The sequence below is a fragment of the Mus pahari genome, chromosome 8, assembly GCF_900095145.1.
Source record: "Mus pahari chromosome 8, PAHARI_EIJ_v1.1, whole genome shotgun sequence".
Lineage (NCBI taxonomy): Eukaryota > Metazoa > Chordata > Mammalia > Rodentia > Muridae > Mus > Mus pahari.
Window position 1 is genome coordinate 36054228 of NC_034597.1, and position 20382 is coordinate 36074609.

The following is a 20382-nucleotide window of genomic DNA, read 5'->3' on the forward strand; positions in this document are numbered from 1 at the left end:
AACTAACAAAAAGAAAAGAAGACGAAAGAAAGAAGAAAAGAAAAGAAAAGAAAAGAAAAGAAAAGAAAAGAAAAGAAAAGAAAAGAAAAGAAAAGAAAAGAAAAGAAAAGAAAAGAAAAGAAAAGGGCTTTTTTTTCTCAAGGGGTCAACATCAAAGACAGAATATAGGATTAGTGTCCAAAGTACTATAGTATTTTTGTAACTTAAAAGTTTACAGTGCACGCTGAGCTTCCTTTGGATTACACATATGCTTGGAAAGACGATGGTCAGATATGTGGTTATATACTAAATCATGGGCTGGTGACAATGATTTGGCTGGGTGCGAAAACTTGAAAACTGGTGAGAAAGACATCTGGGGAAGAGGTATGTGGATAGATCTCACCAAAGGGGCAAACGATACAAAGACACTTGTATCCCATGGAGATGCCCATCAAAGGCCTAGGAGTTTAATCAAGTAGATAGGATGACCTAGTCTGTGAAGAGGCAACCTCTTTCCCTGGCCATCCCAGTGGACCCGTGTTGTAGAGATGGAGGTTATACATGGGATCAACAACATGGACTTCCATTCACCAAAGCTGACCTGGCTACACCTGCTGCTGAATACCAGACCTGCCAATAGTAGAAACCAACACTGCAGTCTCCTATATAGGGCAGCATTCCCCTGGGTGACCAGCTACCAACCTGGTAGCAGACTAACAACACTGGACCATGATGGTGACAGCAGCATATCACTCTTAACCAAACAGATATTTTTGGCTATGGATTTACCCCTCCTACATGTAATGCTTCTGACAAAACTATTATCCAGAGCCTCGTACAAGGCCTTATCCACCATACTGATATTCTATCTTTAGACTCAAAGAAGCCCGTATCCGACCCTGATATAGCGGCCTCTTGTGAGGCTATGCCAGTGCCTGGCAAACACAGAAGTGGAGGCTCACAGTCAGCTATTGGATGGGACACAGGGCCCCCAATGGAGGAACTAGAGAAAGTACCCAAGGAATTGTAGGGGGCTGCAACCCTGTAGGTACAACAACAATATGAACTAACCAGTACCCCCTGAACTTCAGTCTCTAGCTGCATATGTAGCAGAAGATGGCCTAATCGGCCATCATTGGGAAGAGAGGCCCCCTAGCCTTGTAAACTTTATATGACCCAGCACAGGGGAAGGCCAGGGCCAAGTAGTGGGAGTGGGTGGGTAGGGGAGCAGGGGTAGGGGTGGGGTATAGGGAACTTTCAGGATAGCATTTGAAATGTAAATAAAGAAAATAATAATAAATTAATTAATTAAAAAAAAAAGAAGCCCGTATCCACTGTCATACTACATCCATGGACTCAAAGGCTTTACCCACCATCATGATATCCTGCACAGTACTTTGAACTATGAAATTCATTTTGCAGTTAAAAAAAAAAAAGTGCAGCAACGCACACAGAATTCCCTGGTCTCACCACGCATCCCATATACCAGGCTTTGGTAGAACAGTAGAATATCCTTTTAAGACAGAGTTATGGTGCCAATTAGGTGACACTAGTCTGGAGGTCTGACTCAGTGCCCCTTTCTCCTACAGCAGGATTTGGGCGTCCAGAAGCAAGTGGGAATGGGAATGGTGCCACTCACCACCTTGGGCAGCCCACAGGAACAGTTTTGTTTTCTGTTCCTCTGACTTTGCTCTGCTGCCCTAGAAGTTCTGGTTCTAGATAGAGAACTGTTTCTACCAAGTGCCACGACCAACATTCCAGATGTAGAAGCTAAGACATCCCCATGGTTGCCTAGGACACCTCATTCCCTTGAGTCAGCATACTAACAAAGAAATGACACTGTGATGAAGAGTGATTGATCCAGCCTGTCTTGAGGAAACCAGGCTGCTTCTCCACAGTGACAGCAAGGAAGGGTGTGCCTGGAGTACAGCAGATCCTTTTGGGTGTCTCTTGATGTGGCTGTGTTCTATAATGAAGATCAATAGGAAACTACAGCCCAATCCAGACAGGATGAGAAATGGCCCAGACAGTTCAAGAATGAAAGTGTAGCTCACTCCCCCCCACCCCGTTCCTCCTTCCCCAGGCAGAGAACAAAGACCTGCTGAGGTACTTGCTCAGGTGGAAGAAATACAGAATGAGTGTTGTAGGAGTTAGTTACAAACACCAACTAAGGCCTTTCCAACAGTTACAGAAATGAGAATGCTGTTAGGAATATGTCTGTCTCATTTTGTTAAGAACGTGCTTGGCGGGCGGTGATGGCACATGCCTTTAATCCCAGTACTTGGGAGGCAGAGGCAGGTGGATTTCTGAGTTCGAGGCCAGCCTGGTCTACAAAGTGAGTTACAGGACAGCCAGGGCTATACAGAGAAACCCTGTCTCGAAAAAAAACAAAAACAAAATAATCAGAAGTGGATGCACATAGTCAGCTATTGGATGGAACACAGGGCCCTCAGTGGAGGAGCTAGAGAAAGTACCCAAGGAGCTGAAGGGGTTTGCAACCCTATATGTGGAACAACAATATGAATTAACCAGTACCCCCAGAGCTCGTCTCTAGCTGCATATGTAGCAGAAGATGGTGTATTCAACGCATCATTGGGAAGAGAGGCCCCTTGGTCTTGCAAACTTTATATGCCCCATAGAGGGGAACGCCAGGACCAAGAAGTGGGAGTAAGTGGGCAGGGGAGCAGGGTGAGGGGAAGGTATAGGGGACATTCGGGATAGCATTTAAAATGTAAATGAAGAAAATATCTAATAAAATAATTTAAAAAAAAAGAACGTGCTTGGGCATCTATCTACACATCCACATTAAGCAGGTATTTGTGCTTTCTTTCCTCTACTTCTTCGTTATATACTGTAACACTTATTGAGGTAATATCTATAATTAAGTGTTGTAAATCTATAGTATAAAAACTATGGGACACTAAAAGACTAGGCATTCTTCAAGATATTTTTTTCACCGAATCTCAGGGGAAACAGTATACTGATGGTTGTGAGACAGCCACATCACAATAGGCAGAATTATAACTTGATACTGTTTTCACATGAAAATTATAAACATTTGGACATATGGAGATATGGCTGGCACTCAGGTTGACAAGGGGTGGTGGACTTGTGGTGGTTATTCTTTTTGTCACCTTGACTGGAATTTACTGAGAGGTAAGCTACTAGGCACAGCTGCAGAAGATGTCCTGGATCAGGTTATGTGATGTAAAAGCATGCATCCTGGGTGTGAGGAGCACCTTACTACAGAAGCCAGATAAAGGAAGTGCTGAAGGAACTTGCTTCACGGCTGCCGTGTCTCCCTGGTGAGTTGTCTTCCTGTTCATCTGCTCTCTTACTGCTGCTCCTACTGCTGACACACTCTTTGCTGAGATCAGAGCCTAACTTCTTTAAGCTTCCAATACAGACTGAAGACTGGTGGCTCTGCAGGAGTCCTTCAGACTTCCAGAATCACTGGAATTGCCAAGGCATCCAGCTTCATGGACTGGGCAGCTACTGGGCTCTAGGTCTCTCCATGTAGAAACAGCCACTGTTGGATCACCCAACCATATTGTGTAAGCCAATCTAACACATCCTCTTTTAATATATTTATTCTCCTGGTTCTGTTCCTCTAAAGATTCATGATACAACAAAAATATTAAGTATAAAATGCTCCAAAATCTGAATGTTGTTGGGTGTTCACGTAACACCACAAGTAGAAAATGCTACAGACTAATGTACAAACCATAATCAGAAAAATGCTGGCTACAATTACCTTGATGCTATGTTTACAGGATGTATGTGAACCGCAAATAAGTTTCATGTTTAAATCTTCATCTCATACTCAAGGTTTCTCATTATATCATTATATGACTTTTTTATTATACTTAAATAAATTAAATAATTTATTTCCAAATTAAATACATCCAAACTACTTCTTTCTTCAGTTTTTCAAGTATGGAATATTTAACCTGCATGGGGGTCAACACAGATGCAAAATACTATTGCTATTGATATTATTGTGCCAGTTAGTTTTTATCAACTTGACATAAGTGCAGGCATTATCTGAAAAGAGGGAATCATAATTGAGGAAAAATGCTTTTCTAAGACTGGCCTGTAGGCACATCTGTGGAGTACTGTCTTAATTAATGATTGATGGAGGAGGACACAGCCCAGGGTGGATGCTATCGACCTAGCTAGGCAGTCAGGTAGTCCTGTGTTGTATACAAACGCAGGCTGAGAAAGCCAAGGAGAGTAAGCAGTATTCCTTCATGGCCTCTAATCCAGTCCTGCCTCCAAATTCCTTCCCTGAGTTCCTTTCATGAAAGACTATAGCTATAAGGAGAAATAAACCCTCTTGTTCCTAAGTTGCTTTTGGTTAATAGTGGTGCATCATAGCTATAGAAAGAAAAAACAAGACAAACTAAACCCCTTCAACCCATCAACCACAATGGTCAGAGAAGCAGGTAGATCTTCAGACCTTCGCTCTCTATGTCTGCTTCAAATCCAATCCTCCTGTCTCATCCCAAGCTCTGTAGCTGATCATGTATGATCACCTATGTAAATGATAGCCTTCCCTTCCTTCCACCCCATCTCTAGGGGACTGCACGAACCTTCTCCTGGAGTGTCCCTGACCACCTACCGCTTTGTCTCAGGCAGCAACACCCTCAGACAGTCCTTGGGAACCCACCCTGCCATGCTGACCAGGGGGGTTGGTTGGCAATTTTCAGGTCTTTATTCTCATTCTTCTCTAAACCCAACCCCCTAGTCTGACCTCTAGCTCAGAAGCAAATTACCTGTTGTGGCCTCTCCTTACTCTCTACCACCAATCCCAGGGTAATAAGCATATACTGGTGGAACACCCTGCTCTCCTCCCTTCTGTGGACTCCATCAACCCGGCTTCAAGCCCATTTCCATGACTAAGCATCAGCTCCCGATACCAAAAAACACATTCATCTGGAACACCCAGTAGTCCACAACTGGCAGGACCTCAGAAGCATTGCCTACCAGGCAACCCACTTGTAAATACCAGAGAGGGCCACAGAAACCAATGAACAGAACATCAGCACAACAAAGATAAGACCCACCATCAGGACCCGGATGCCTAGATATCAGCATAAAAAAATCATCAACAGCCAAGACAAATGTCATCACTAAAGCCCAGCAACTATACCACAGCAGTTCCTAAAAATGCAATATAGCTGAAGAAGAAGTTAGTGGCCTCATTACAGCCTCTATGAATATGGTAGAAGCCCTTAAAGAGGAAATTCATAAATCCATTAAAGAAATCTATGAAAATACAAATAAACAGAGGAAATGAAGAAACAGTTCAAGACTTGAAAATGGAAATAGAATCAATAAAGAAAACACAAACTCGGGAAAATCTAGAAATGAAAAAGTCAGAAACTTGAAAAGGAATCTCAGAGGTTAAGCTGCACCAACAGAATACAAGAGATGCAAGAGTCTCAAGCATAGAAGACAAGATAAAAGAAATGGAGACCTCGGTCAAAGAAAATGTTTTTTTTTTTTTAAAAAAAAAACTTGAGGCACAAAACATCCATGAAATCTGGGATACAATAAAAAGACTGAGTCTGCAAATGACAGAAATAGAGGAAGGAAAAGAAACACAGGTCAAAGGCACAGAAAATATTTTTAACAAACTAAGAGAAGAAATTTTCTCTAAAGAAGGGGGTGCCTATCAAGGTACAGGAAACATACAGAACACCAAAATAGATGGAAACAGAAGACAGTTTCCATGACACACAATAATGAAAAGAATAAAATACAGAACAAAGAAAGAATATTAACAGCTGCAAGGGAGAAAGGCCAAATAACATATAAAAGCAGACATATTAGAACGAGGCCTGACTTCTCAATGAAGACTATCCACAAGCGCCTAGACAGTCACCCTATAAAGTCTAAGAGACCACAGATACCAGCATAGATTACTACGAAGCCAAACTTTCAATCACAGCAGATGGTGAAAGACATTCCACGATAAAACCAAATTTAAGGAGTATCAACCTATAAATCTAGCTTTACCAAAGGTACTAGAAAAAAATCTTTCAATCATAGAGGTTAACCATGGCCAAGAAAGCAGAAGGAATAAATACTCCCAGACCACCAAACCAAAATAAGAGGTTGAAGGAAGGGGGAAGAACATCACAGCAACAAAATGACAGATATCAATAAACACTGCTCATCAATAACTCCCAACATCAATGGTCCCAACTCCCCAATAAAAAAGATACAGAATAACAGAATGGATTACAAAATAAGATCCATCCTTCTGCTGCATCCAAGAAATACACCTTAACATCAAAGATACACATCACCTTAGAGAAAAAAAACTATAGAAAAAGATATTGTAAGCAAATGGACCTATGAAGCAAACCAGTGTAGCCATTTTAATATCTGATCAAATAGACTTCAAAATGAAACTAATCAGAAAGGATCACTGTAGAAAAGGACACTACATACTTATCAAAGGAAAAATCTACCCAAAGGACACTGCAATTCTTAACATGTATACACCAAACGCAAGAGCACACAATTTATTAAAGAAACACTGCTACAGCTTAAATCACATATTAACTCATAGTGGGTGACTTCAGTACCCAACTCTCACCAATAGATAGGTCAGCCAGACCAAAAAAAAAAAAAAAAAAACCTAAACAAAAATACTGGAACTGACATCATAAACTAAATAGACCTAAGAGATAGTTACAGAATATTTTACCAAACACAAGCACACACACACACACAAAATATACATTCTTTTCAGCAGCTCATGGAACTTTCTCCAAAGCTTACCACATATTTGAATACAAGACAAATCTCAACAGGCACAAGAAAACTAACACCCAGCATCCTATGAACATATTAAAGCTGTTTATCAACAACAACAGAACCAATAGGAAACTGACAAGCTCATGGAAACTGAACAACTCTCTACTGAATAAGAATGGGTCAAGATGGAAATTGGGAAAGAAATGAAAAACTTTCTAAAACTGATTCAAAATTAAATCACAACATGCCTAAATTTATGGTACACGATAAAGGCAGTTCTAAGAGGAAAGTCCGCAGCATTAAGTGCCTACATAGAGAAATTGGATAGATCTCACACTAGTAACTTAACAACACACCTGAGAGCTCTAAAACAAAAACAAACAAACAAACAAACAAATAAAAATCACACCCAAAAGGCGTGGACAACAAGAAATGGCCAAACCCAGGGTTGCAATCAATAAAACATAAACAATACCACAACAAAATTACAAAGAATCAATGAAACAATGAGTTGTTTCTTCCAGAAAAAAAAAATGGTAAGATTGACTAATCCATAGACAAGTGAAAGAAGAAGCCAAGAAAGTAGATCCAAATTAACAAAACTAGACACAAAGGAACCCAGAACAACACACACTGAGGAAATTCTGAGAATTTCAAAAACCTCCACTACACCAACTTTGAAAATCTAAAAGAAATGGATAACTTTCTTGATACAAACCAGTTTAAAAGTTAAATCAAGACCAGATAAGGAATTTAAACAGACCTATTACCCCTAGTGAAATAGCAGTTGTTATGTCTCCCATTTTAAAAAAAAAAAAAAAAAAAAAAAAGCCAAGGCCAGAATTTTAGCCTTAAATTCTATGAGACTTTTAAAGAACAGTTAATCCAAATATTCCTCAAATTATTCTGCAAAACAGAAACAGAAAGAACACTATTTCTTTTGAAGAGGCCACAATTCCACTGATACATAAACCATAGAAAGACCCAACCAAGACAATTACAGACCAATTTCCACTATGAACACTGTTGCAAAAGTTCTCAACAAAACACTTGTAAGTCAAATCCAAGAACACATAAAAAGATACCTGCCATGATCAAGCAGGCTTCATCCCAGAGATGCTGGGTTTGATTCAGCTATGTGACTCAATAAATGTAATAAACAAACTGAGCATGACTATCTCATTAGATGGAGAAAAGGCTTTAACAAATCCACACCCCTCCAGGATAAAAGTCCTAGATATATTAGGACATACTTCAACATAACAAAGGCAACTTAAAAGCAAGCCCATAGTCAATGCCAACTTAAATGAAGAATAACTCAAAGCATTTCCACTAAAGTCAGCAACAATCAAAAGTGTCCACTTTCTCCATACCCATTCAATGCAAGAAAGTACTAGAAGTCTTAGCTAAAGCAATAGGGCAACTGAAAGAGACTAAGGGGATACTAACTGGAAGGGAAGAAATCAACATATCTTTTTTTGTAGATGATATCATAATATACAGAAGTATACTTATGTATACATAAGATCCTAACAATTCCACCAGAAAACTCCTACAATCCATAAACACTTTCAGCAAAGTAGGCCACAAAATTAACTTGCAAAAAAAAATCTGTAGCCTTCCTATATACATATGACAGATTCAATATCATGGAAATAGCACCCTTCACAATAGCCTCAAAAATATATATAATATCTTAGGGCAACTTTAGCCAAGCAAGTGAAAGACTTGTATGATTAAAATCTTTAGGACACGAAGAAAAAAAAACGTAGATGGTATCAGAAGATGGGAAGATCCCCCATGCTCATGAATTGTTAAGATTAATATAGTAAAAACAGCCGTCTGCTCAAAAACAATCTACAGATTCAACGCAATCCCCATCAAAACTACAACACAATTCTTCACAGAACTTGAAAGGAAGTTCTCAGCCTCACGTGGAAACACAAGAGCTGAGGACAAAACAGTCCTGAGTGGTTTTACGCAGTCCTGTTGGAAATACCACCACCATCCCCCTTTATTTACTCACTTAAACTCAGCGCCACAATCTTTTTTTTTTTTTTTTTCATCTTTAAGATGGTTTTACAAAAAGTCTCACACTCGGACCAAAAAATAAGCATGCATATCACAGAATACTACCTTTCAACTTAATTGCCACATCAATATAGGATTGTAGAAATGCCATGGATACTGCATGCCCTATAATAAAAGCAGAAAATTCAACAGGCATTAAAGCACCCATGTTTACGTCACACACATAAACACATAGAGAGGTTTATGGGAATTACAAAAACTAGAATTTCCAAATAACAGATATCATACCACAGAGTACCCAATATTATTCAAATCACTTATATTGATTCCAAAAGCAACTAATATTTTCATTCATACTGTATACAGTGAAATGATATTACTTGAAGATAATATTTCCTATGCTGCTATAAGAATGTTGATATATGGGCTGGAGAGATGGCTCAGTGGTTGCGAGTACTGACTGCTCTTCCAAAGGTCCTGAGTTCAAATCCCAGCAACCATATGATAGCTCACGACCATCTGTAATGGGATCTGACGCCCTCTTCTGCTGCTGAAGTGATGACAACTACAGTGTACTAGTTTATAATAATAAATAAAGAGCAAGTGGGGCTGACCGGTGTGTGCAGAGATCCTAAAATTCAATTCCCAGCAACCACATGATGGCTCACAACAATCTGTACAGCTACAGTATACTCATATACATAAAATAAATAAATCTTTTTTTAAAAGTTGATATATTTAAAATAATTATATTCACTAATACTAGCTTTGAAAAGTAACTAGCTGAATTTCTAGCTAAACCACTGACCTTCAATTTGTTAAATTATATATCTAGAAGCATAGAAAGTTTTACTTCTTAGAATCAGAAGTAAATGCTTCAATATGTGCAGTCTAATTGTAACATTAAAAGCTATAACATCTTACAATGTATAATATTTAGAAAGCAACATAAAACCTATCTTTTAAGGCCCTCGTATATCATTGAGCATCCTTTCAAAGCTCATACTTACAGGTAGCATAGAAGAGTACTATACTGTCAGAAGTCATGACCGTTGTATTAAATGTCTCTTCTGTTAGCTCCACAGACAACTCCAAAGGTAGTGGTTTCTTCCTATCTCTGTAAACAGTTCCTGCCACCTCATCATCTTCAACAGCTAAATGTTTTTAAAAGAAGTTAATTTACATAATTAAATATTTAAATATTGTAAATGCCATGAGCCATCACAGGAAAAGTGGGCTCTACCACTCTGCTGCTGATGTGACCTCAGGCAAGTCACCTAACTGTGAAAACAGATTCTTCATCTACTAATCACAAGTGAAGCTAGCTCTTGCAGAGGACACAAAGAAAGCTGTGTCCGCCATAGAATAAGAGCCAGAAGTGATTGATATGTAAATATTAAGATATTACTGAAAGTTACTACTAATACTGCTGACAACAGACTCATTTACAACTACAAACACACTAGTGTTAATTACAATTTTGTTTCCTAGTAGGAACGATGAAGATGAAATGTGCCATGGCTTTGTGCAGATGCAGAAAGGCATCTTTGTGGAAGACAAAGGCAAGACTGTGGGAAGCTTGGTGTGAAATAATAAAGGAACACACTAAAATGCAAGAGAAAGCAGCCCGACAGCTGCTCACGAATCCACCCAATAAAATGTGATTCCATTTTACTGGCATTAATGGCAGGAGGGGGCTCTTACACAGTTCTTACCCAGATCTGGGCCCTCCATGTCTTCGTCTTCATCTTCTTGTATTTCTTCAATGTGCACATTATTTTTCACGTGGGAAATGATTGACTCAACATCATTCAACACCAGAAACTCCACAGGCACATCCTAGAAAGGTTATCTTTCAAGTTAGCATTCAGAGTAACAGGTTCCACTGTGACATTTTCAAACATGTCAACACGTTCTGTGCTTAGAGGTCCCCTTCCCCTGCTGCCCTCCTGAAACCTTCTTGCACCCTCTGCTGGTCTACTGCTTCCTGGTAAGCAGTACCCCCGTATTTAGTTACAAGTACCCCCTTCACCCTTCTTCCCTCCCCCCCTCTCATTGTTCCCTCTCTAGCACACATGCACGCATGCACACACACATCTAGATTCTGCATATGAGAGGAAATATGTAGTATTTATCTGAGTCTTTTTTTCACTTAACATAATAATCTCTAGTAGTTCTATCCATTTTCTTGCAACCACACTGTTTATTCACCTGTTGATGGACATCAGGCTGACTCCATCTTCTCGCTATTGTCAATAGTGGAGTAATAAGCATGAACATACAATATGCCTGTGGTCTGCTAACCTTAGGGGTTCTTCAGGTAGATGTCCAGGAATGGTGTAGCTAGATCATATGGTAGTTTCATCCTTAAATGTTTTTAAAGATGAATTCTTAAACTCTGTGTGTGTGTGTGTGTGTGTGTGTGTGTGTGTGTGTGTGTGTGTGTGTTATGTACACATGAGTATAGGTGCCCATACAGGCCAAACCAGAGCATCAAAGCCCCTGGAGCAGGAAATACAAGTGGCTGTGGATACTGAGAACAGAACTTCAGTCCTGTGTGTTAATAAAAGCAGCAAGCACTCTTATTAACCAATGGCTGTCTCTCTAGCTCCTCTATTTCTTTTGATCCTTTTGTGTACGGTGCACTTATATATGTATATATATGAAGTATGTGTATGCACATGCACATGTTCATGAGTTTCCCAATGACATTTGTGCTGGGTGGTTTTATGTTAACTTAGTACATGCTATAGTCATATACGAGGGAACCTCAATTTTAAAAAAATGCCTCCAGATTCAAACTTAAGCAAGCAAATGTAGGGCAAGCAAGATGTAGGGCATCGGGCTGGAGAGATGGCTCAGCGGTTAAGAGCACTGACTGCTTTTCTGAAGGTCCTGAGTTCAAATCCCAGCAACCACATGATGGCTCACAGCCATCCGTAATGAAAACTGATGCCCTTTTCTGGGGTGTCTGAAGACAGTTACAGTGTACTTACATATAATTAATAAAGATTTCTTTTAAAAAAATGTAGGGCATCTGTCTAATTAGTGATTGATAGGGGAGGGCCCAGCCCATTGTCCGTGGTGCCATCCCTGGGCACCTGAGTTCCTGAGTTCTATAAAAAAGCAGGCTGAGCAAGCCATGGGGACCAATCTGGTAAGTAGCACCCCTCCATGGCCTCTGCACTAGCTCCTGCTCCCACATTCCTAACCTGTTTGAGTTCCTGACCAATGATGAACTGATCTTCTCCTTTCCGAGCTGCTTTTTGTCATGGTGTTTCATAACAGCATTAGTAATCCTAACTAGGATGAGGCCCATGCTTGTGAATGATGGTGTGCTGTGTAGAGATCAGAAGACAAACTTTGTGTCCTCCCTTTCCATCCTTGATTGACACTGGGTCTCTGTTGTCTGACCAAGCTAGCTTTCAAGCTTCGAGGAATCCTCCTGTTGCTGTCTGCCCCCATCTCTTTAGAGGGGCTCTGAGGTTACAGGCACTCACTAGTGAGAGCTCCTTTTCATAAGTTCTGGAGCTCCAAACTCATATCATATTTGTCCAGCTAGCATTACACCTGCTAATCCCTCTCCCCAGCCTACAATAGGCTATTTTTTAGTTTTTTAAGGACCTTCTAACCAGATTTAACGGCTGCACCTGTATACACTCCTGCAACAGTGTATAAGGACTTCTATTTTTCCAATTTCTTCACCAGTGTTTGTGGTCATGTGTTATCTTTATCACTAATATGTAACAAAAAATTTTTATCTAAAGCATTTTTCTTCCTAGGAACTAAAATAAAACAAAACCTTTAAACTTCAGCTCTAAAATTAAACAACAAAAGAAATAGATGCCACAATTACTAGAAAGAGATAAACATCCAAAGTGTACATCAGCTAAAGGCAGATGGCCACCCTGCCTGGGTTTGTGTGTGTGTGTGTGTGTGTGTGTGTGTGTGTGTGTGTGTGTGTGTGTGTGAGAGAGAGAGAGAGAGAGGGGGGGGGAGAGAGAACAAACACCAGTAACGCTAGCATAGCATACAAGAGGACTCCAAGTAAAGGGTGGCCTGGACTATATAGTAGAGACTGTTTCAAAAAATAAAAAATGAATCATTTCCTTTGGCAAATTTTGCCTCCAGAAATTTTGTCAAAGGAAGAAATCAGTGACATTCAAGACAATTTATACAGGTAGGCATAATACAACAAAAACAAATAATTAAATATAATTTTAGGGAAAAGTAAGAAAATAAAGAAAGCAATTGTGCATTTTTCAATGATAAAGATCTTTCTAATAGTAAACATGTATTACTTTAGTTCACATGGACTACTTTAGCTCAAAGAGGCAAAATTACAGACCAGTGTGTAAAATGACTAACCTTCTCTGCTCTTCTGAAGGCCACATTAGCGTGCTGAGGAATGTTCACATCCATGGAGTCCCTTTTGCAAAATGGAAATAAATTTTTACTCACTCGTCTAAAGAAGCCACCAAGAATCTAAAACAGAACTGTACATTCTTACTCTAAAAACAATTATGAATAGGTTACAATTTAGTGAGCCTGAGAAATTCCATGTATAAATACCAATTGGATTTTCTAGTCCTCGTTTTAATTTTAATCAAGCTAAGTGTATAGGCTTCTGCTCAGCAGTTAGTCCTAACTGTACTAGAATCTGTTAGATGTAAGGATTTTTTATTATTAGACTGCCATACAAAACCTAAGAAATATTTTGAAGGCACTGTGGTGAGATACCTCAACAGGAGCAGAACCCCTGCTTTCCCCAGAAGGTGCCATGCCACCCACTCCGCAGTTCTTCTGTCGGCCTCCTGGGTAGCTCGCTGGCTGATAATAAAAACCAGTGGCAATCCTAGTTGTAGATGAATGGTTGAGACCTGCTGGGGATCTTCAGCTACTTCCATCTTGATTTAGAAAAAAGAAGGCAAAACATTCTCATTCTATGGTAATAACCCACATGACAGACTACATAAACCCTCTCTCACACACACAAACACATGGAACTAATTTTTATAAATAGATACTGTATCCTATGAAGCTAGTCTCTAAGAAATGATATGAATAAAAGTTTAATTCAACTCCCCCAGATCTCAATATATAAACAAGAAGTAAAATGCTCTTCAGGGAAATAAACTGTAAAACATATATATCTACTTTTACCATTTTTACCAAATGACTACCCTTGAAGGTTCTTCTTGGGATTCAGATAGAAGCATTCCTTCTGTCTACCAGGCGCAAGTAACCAACCACTGTGGAGAATATTATTAGCCTTCAGAAGGTCCTTGGGTTTAGCCATTAGGGTGATGGCTTAACCATTTCCCGATCTGTGTTCATTGGTGGGAACCTTAGCAATAGCTCTGGATTGGGGCTGAAGAAATGGCTCAGCAGTTAAATGCACTTCCTGCTCTTGAGGAGGACCCAAGTTCTGTTCCCAGGACCCATGTAGGGCAGCCCACAACTGCCTCTAACTCCAGTTCTAGGAGATAGGCGCCTGCACTAACATACCCATAACCATAAAATGTGCGCACACGGATACAAATAATTCAAAATAATCAAAATAAATATTTAAAAATTTGTCTGAGCCGGGTGTGGTGGCGCACGCCTTTAATCTCAGGAGGCAGAGGCAGGTGGATTTCTGAGTTCGAGGCCAGCCTGGTCTACAGAGTGAGTTCCAGGACAGCCAGGGCTATACAGAGAAACCCTGTCTCGAAAAACCAAAAAAAAAAAAATTTGTCTGAGGTAACGTCATATCTGGTATAATCTCAATCTATTTGAGATTGAATACATATACAAATTTACAGTCAAGATTTGTAGTTTAAATTGGTTTTTAAAAAAAAAAAAAACACAAAGCAAAAAATCCAGATACAGTTACGGCCAGGCCCCGTGGAACGCGACTATAATCCCAGAATGTGGGAGTTAAAAGGACTGCCCCAGGTTCAAGATTACCCCGAGGCTGCAGGGCAAGTCTTATGCTAGCCGGAGCTACACAGCTATATAGTCAGGTTACACCTCACACACACACACACACACACACACACACACACACACACACATAACCTTTAGATTATATATGTCTCTATTATAATTCTGACTCCCTTTATAAAAGAGAGAGATGAACATATATACAAAAGTGCCAACCTGATTTAAATTTTATAAAGTTGGAAATGGAATATTAGATTGCAATGATTAGACAAACACTATCACACAAAACTCTGGGTCTTACTTTCTACTTTTGTTTGCTTATAAATTTAACATAAGCACACCAAGTCATTTTAGATCCTAAATGCATAAGCCTAGGATAGTTTGCAAAACCCAATGACCACTGTCCCTCAAAGGCATGTAGTGTGACTAGTGTGTAAACTACTATAGTGTAGCATGAACATGGAGGCTGGGTGTGTTATTCTAGCAATCCAGAGGCAGAGCAGTCAGGTTTCTGTGTTTAAGGTCAGCCTGATCTACATAAAGTCAATTCCAGGCAGCAGCACTTCATAAGTTATAAATTAATTTTTAAAAGGAGTGACCGTGGCTGGGGCCTCAGAACAAGAACAAACTACAAACCGATCCTTCAAATCAACTACCTATCTGCCTACCGATCTGCCTCACAAGAATCCACCCTAACCCCAGTGCCTCCCCTCCCCTTGCCATACACCAAAATGCATAGCTTTGTTACACTCAATTTCAGCTAATAGGTTGTTTCCTATTAAAAATATCTGACCTCACTTTGTTTTTTTAACCTCAAGGATATTTGTCAAGAATAATAAACAACCTCAAATACTAATCTGACCAAACGAGAAGTTAGTGGCAACCCAATGAGATGAGAACCTTGGCATCTCCTTATCCCACCAGGGTTAAGACTTCACCCTTGCTCAGTCTCAAGGAGTCTCAGGCAGTGTCAGTTCCCTGCACTCCGTATTTGCCTCATCCCTCCTCTGGAGCAAAGCTGCCAGCCTGGTCTTCTTGGCCCTTGCAAACCCTTCCAGAAAGGCTGGGCCAACACTTGGGTTCTCATTCCAGCCCTCTAACTCCCCACTCCCTGCAGTTTTGCATTCACATCTTTCCTGTTTTCCTGACTTCCAGCCTCTAACTAGGATTCAGAATCCACATCAGGTCCTCAGCACTCCAGGGGGGGGATAAAAAGAATTAAATTAAAAGTGAGATACCCATGCACCATTCTGTGAGAATTTTGAAAGAAACACCACTTCAGAATTCAGCAATTTAATATTGCTTTTGTAGAGCAGAGTCCTGTGCTCCACAGCTCCAGAAAGCACCACTCAACTGTAAAGTTTCAAGAGCACATTCATAAGAGACCAGAACAGCAATCCTGGACTTTATGCATGCCCAGCTTTCAGGTGCAGCTATACTTAACCGCTTCCCAACCTCCTATGCAATCGTCAAAGTTTAAGTTTTTTGTTTTTTTTTTTCATTTTAAGATCAGTAGCACATAATTCCTACTGTCATAAAATGAAATAAAATCAGAGAATCTCCTTCCCAAGTATTACTTAAAAATTGTTTTTAAAAACAATAAAAATAAATTTGTAAGTAGAAACTAGGAAAAGGATACAGCTTCAAGATATACATAGCAAAATGAAAAACATTTTCTATTTAGTATAAGTTATCATTCTGCCCCCTACTGGTAGGTAGACAAAAAGAAAAAAAAAAGTTTTTGCTTGTTTGCACTTTTACTGTCTGTGTGTGTATGCGCGTGCACATGTGTGTGTGTGTAGGTGTATATGGTCCCAGGATAGGAACTAAGTCATCAGACCTGGTGGCTGGTACCTTTGCAAGATGAGCTATCTTGCTGGCCCAAAATTCAGAGAATTCTTAGTACCCAATTGAAGACAGGAAAACAGGCTGGATAGATATGGTGAAGAACTCAGAGGCGGATGGTGAAGAATTGTCTCCTCTCCTGCTCGTCAATGGGACATCAAAACAAATCCAAAGGGTATTCTTCAATGGATACAAGATATATTTGCCCTCCCCTGACAAAGAAAAAGACCTAATAGCTAAGTTTTGTTTGTTTGTTTGTTTCTTAAACTGTGCATGTGAAGCATGAGATAGGAGGATACTGAGTTGGATGCCAGCTTGGGCTAGACAGCAAGCTCAAGTCCAACCTGGGCTAGACAGCAAGCTCAAGTCCAACCTGGGCTACATACTGAGAGCCTGTCTCAACAACAAGAAAACAACCCAAAAACTTCTTTGCCACCAAGATTCAGCTGAAGAAAAAATTATTTAAAATCATGAACAAAAGGATGAAGTCATGGAAATTATAACAGGCTAACTCTGCATACATTAAATGTAAAGCCAAGCTTTTTAAAATGTTGACATTGTGACTGCAGAGTAAAACAAAAATGTACAGATTTTAGCTGTATAATACTAACAAAAATTAGAAAGGCAAGGGGAACAGAGTTGAAAATGAACACCTGAAGTTAATTTCCCCATCTTTCAAGGCAAAAGCGAACATCCCCTTCTACCTAAAATGACGCATACTCTGTGATTTCTTAGTGCTCTCATAACTTCACACTTGAGATATTTCCTAAAGGGCACTTGATAGATGTTCCTAAGAAAAATAACCCCTATTATGCTTATCAGCTTCTTCTTCTGTTATGTTCAAACACATTTAAATGCAATGCTACTCACTACAAGATGACATTCTACAGTTTGCCAACTGAGTCATCCCCACTCCATCTGCATAAGGTACAGGGATAATGATCATCTGGTCTGCACTTTCTGGGTGACTAGACGGGGCAACTTGTACTTCTTTTAATTTACACTTTGTGGTGCTGTTATTTGTAAAACACATGAATTGTGTTTTAAAGATGTATCATGTGAGAAAATCTACTGAAGGGTATTCACAAACTCAAGACAAGCCTCAAACATTTCAGAGAAAGTGTTGACCACCATCATCGAATGTGTCTCTAGGACTCTGTAAGGCTAATGCTAACCACATTATAGTTCTAGTAGCTACCAAGTTTTAGAACAATGGTGAAAGCATTCACAAACTCTGAGCACTCACAAGGATCTGCACTCCTTATAACTATGACACAGTATTATCACTCGTGTGTTATATTTAGGTATTCTGAGGCAATAAATCAAAACATAAAACACTATTTTAAAGACAATTTATATTCTACATTTAACAAGAAATGATTCTCCAATGCTATGAAATGAAAGCAACATGTCCAAGGAAAGAGATTAAAATAGTCACTAATATAAATACTTACCTGTGAATCAAAACTTAATAAATCTCACTTGTGAATCTCTGTTGCAAAAGTGAAAACACATACCAATAGAGGTGCGTTCATTGTCTTCACAAATACATGAATATTTAGTGTGGTCAATGGTTGTTCCATTAGTGTTCTTCTGCAATGCTCGGTCAAGTCCAAGACCAGTTTACAATGAAAAAAGTAGAGATGTGCATGTTCTATACTCTCAGAGCTGTGAGCGTAAACCAAGACAAGGCAATTAACAAGATTCTGTGTGTGATTCTCTTACAATGCAAAAACACATATTTTGCATGTCTCTCATGCACTGAATTTAATAAAAACCTAAGAGTTAACTTTAAAAATAAAATCAACTTGGGACAAAATATTTAAGGAAAATATCTTAATATCTGAACAAAACTCATCAAACTCTTATACATCAACATCTATATTAGGTTATAGGTTTCAATAAGACAGTCACAGATGAGATAGTCTTTAAATACAGTTGCCTTTCTACAACTATCCTAAATGAAGCTTTGTAATACACATTTTCTAAGTTTAATTTAACCTAAATTTGTTTTGAATAAACTTTAGCTAAACAATGCCTTAAGACAGAAGCCATGTGAGAGCTGTGGCCAGCCGTCTGTGAATTTGTATCTGAAAAATTACAAAACTGGGCAAATACACTTTGTAATTTTAGTTTGGCATTATTTTAATACAAGACCTTAAATTTACAGTGAAGATAAGTTTTGCCAAAATTTAAACATCATTTTTTAAATCTTAATGTAGTATTAATAAAATTTTGCAAAATACTATAATACTTTATTTTAAAAACAACATGTTTAACTAAATAGTTACTGATTTCTATAAATAAGCAAATAAGTTAATAATTTTTTAAATCTAGAATTACAGGATTAAGATACACAGACCAGGCTATTTCTATTAGTTACAATGTGATTTCTAATAGAGTGAGTGATTAGGAAACAATCATAAATACTTATAAAATGACTGCTGTTAAAGCTCTATGCTACAGGACCCAGAGACCCCTGAGCCAGAATGGACGTGAATACCCCCTTCTCTGAGGACTAGATTTCATGTACCAGAAGGTATGTACCACCCAAGCCTTCAAAGGAAGGAGGCAACCAACCATCTTGCCCAGCTATGATGTCTATGTTATATCAATCAACGACCAGTGTAACACTATAACCCTCATGGTGGCACACATATTTGGCAATAACCAGCCGTCTCTAATTAGATCTAAGATCCACTCAACAAAAGGGAGACCATGCTTGGTTCTGGAAACCTAGTTTTCTACTCAGTACTGGTAAAATCGTGGTTACTGGAGGAGAATCTACAACTACTACTTTCCTAAGCAAGTACAGTCCCTAACAACAAGCTGCAAACATTTGTTCTTATACCTGCATCCTTCGTCAAGGAAACTTCTCTTTGCAACAGACAGAGACCATGACAGAAAACCACAACCAATCAAAATGCAAAGTTGTGGAGTCCAGTCCCAACCTACCTAAGTTCTCACAGTTAAGGCTCAACAAACATTGTGGAAGAGGAGGCAAAGAACTGTAAGGGCCAGAGGATTAGGAAGGTTGCAGTGAGATTGTGTTTCCTAACAGATCAGAAGCTACACCCATAAAGTCTCACCAACACGATTGCCTAAGTGTGTGCTGGACAAGGATGACCAATGAGTGTGCCAAGCTAGATGCAGAAAGCCCCTGAGGCCTCAACCCTGCACAAAGAGCGACAGGCAACTGAGGGAAACTGGGAGTGGGAGAGGTAGCCCTCCCAGGAAGAGCACACCAACAGGCTGCTCAAGGCCAAATGGTCAGCCCTGAAAACATACATGCACGTATGATTATATGGACTCAACAGGAAATCTTTAGTAATATATATGCATACACAAATACATATATGCATGTAATAAGAGTTTTTAAAAAGCAGGCATAAATTTGAAAGCAAGGGGAAGGCTTAAAGGGAGGACAGAAAAGGAAGAATTGTAATTAAATTTAACATCAAAGATAAACAAAAAGGCTTTATGTTAAACAATAAGTACTAATGAGACTACTTAAATCCTTTAAGTGCTTAAGCCAAAAGAGGAACAATTAAAACAAAGTTTATAAACTATAATCTACAAGATGCTGCAAAGAACAAAGAAATACTTCATTCTGCCTCAAGGTGGTAAGGAAGGAAAAGAAAGGGAAGATCACAGAGTTTACACAGAAGGGGAGGCACCAAATCTTTGCAGGAAGGAGAAACAAGTGTGAATTTCAAAGAAAGCAACCAATATATAGCTAAGACTAAAGAAAGGACAGAGCTTCCCAAGGGCTAAGTCTGGACTGCTTGCAACCACTGCTGATGGCGAAGTGCTGAGCGCTGGGTACCCTGGTGA

General features: G+C 39.3%; 1 protein-coding gene across 3 annotated transcripts in view; it reads right to left on the reverse strand.

The window, feature by feature from the left end:
• Txndc16 (thioredoxin domain containing 16) overlaps nt 1-20382 on the reverse strand; it is an 81142-nt gene that overhangs the window by 19842 nt on the left and 40918 nt on the right. For all 3 annotated transcript variants that reach the window (XM_029541808.1, XM_021203440.2, XM_021203438.2), the window contains 6 exons: nt 18066-18216; nt 13519-13685; nt 13147-13207; nt 10494-10617; nt 9789-9932; nt 8884-8943 (listed from right to left, as the gene is read on the reverse strand). In XM_029541808.1, the coding sequence (XP_029397668.1) occupies nt 8884-8943; nt 9789-9932; nt 10494-10617; nt 13147-13207; nt 13519-13685; nt 18066-18216 (707 nt within the window). The remainder of the gene's footprint in view (nt 1-8883; nt 8944-9788; nt 9933-10493; nt 10618-13146; nt 13208-13518; nt 13686-18065; nt 18217-20382) is intronic.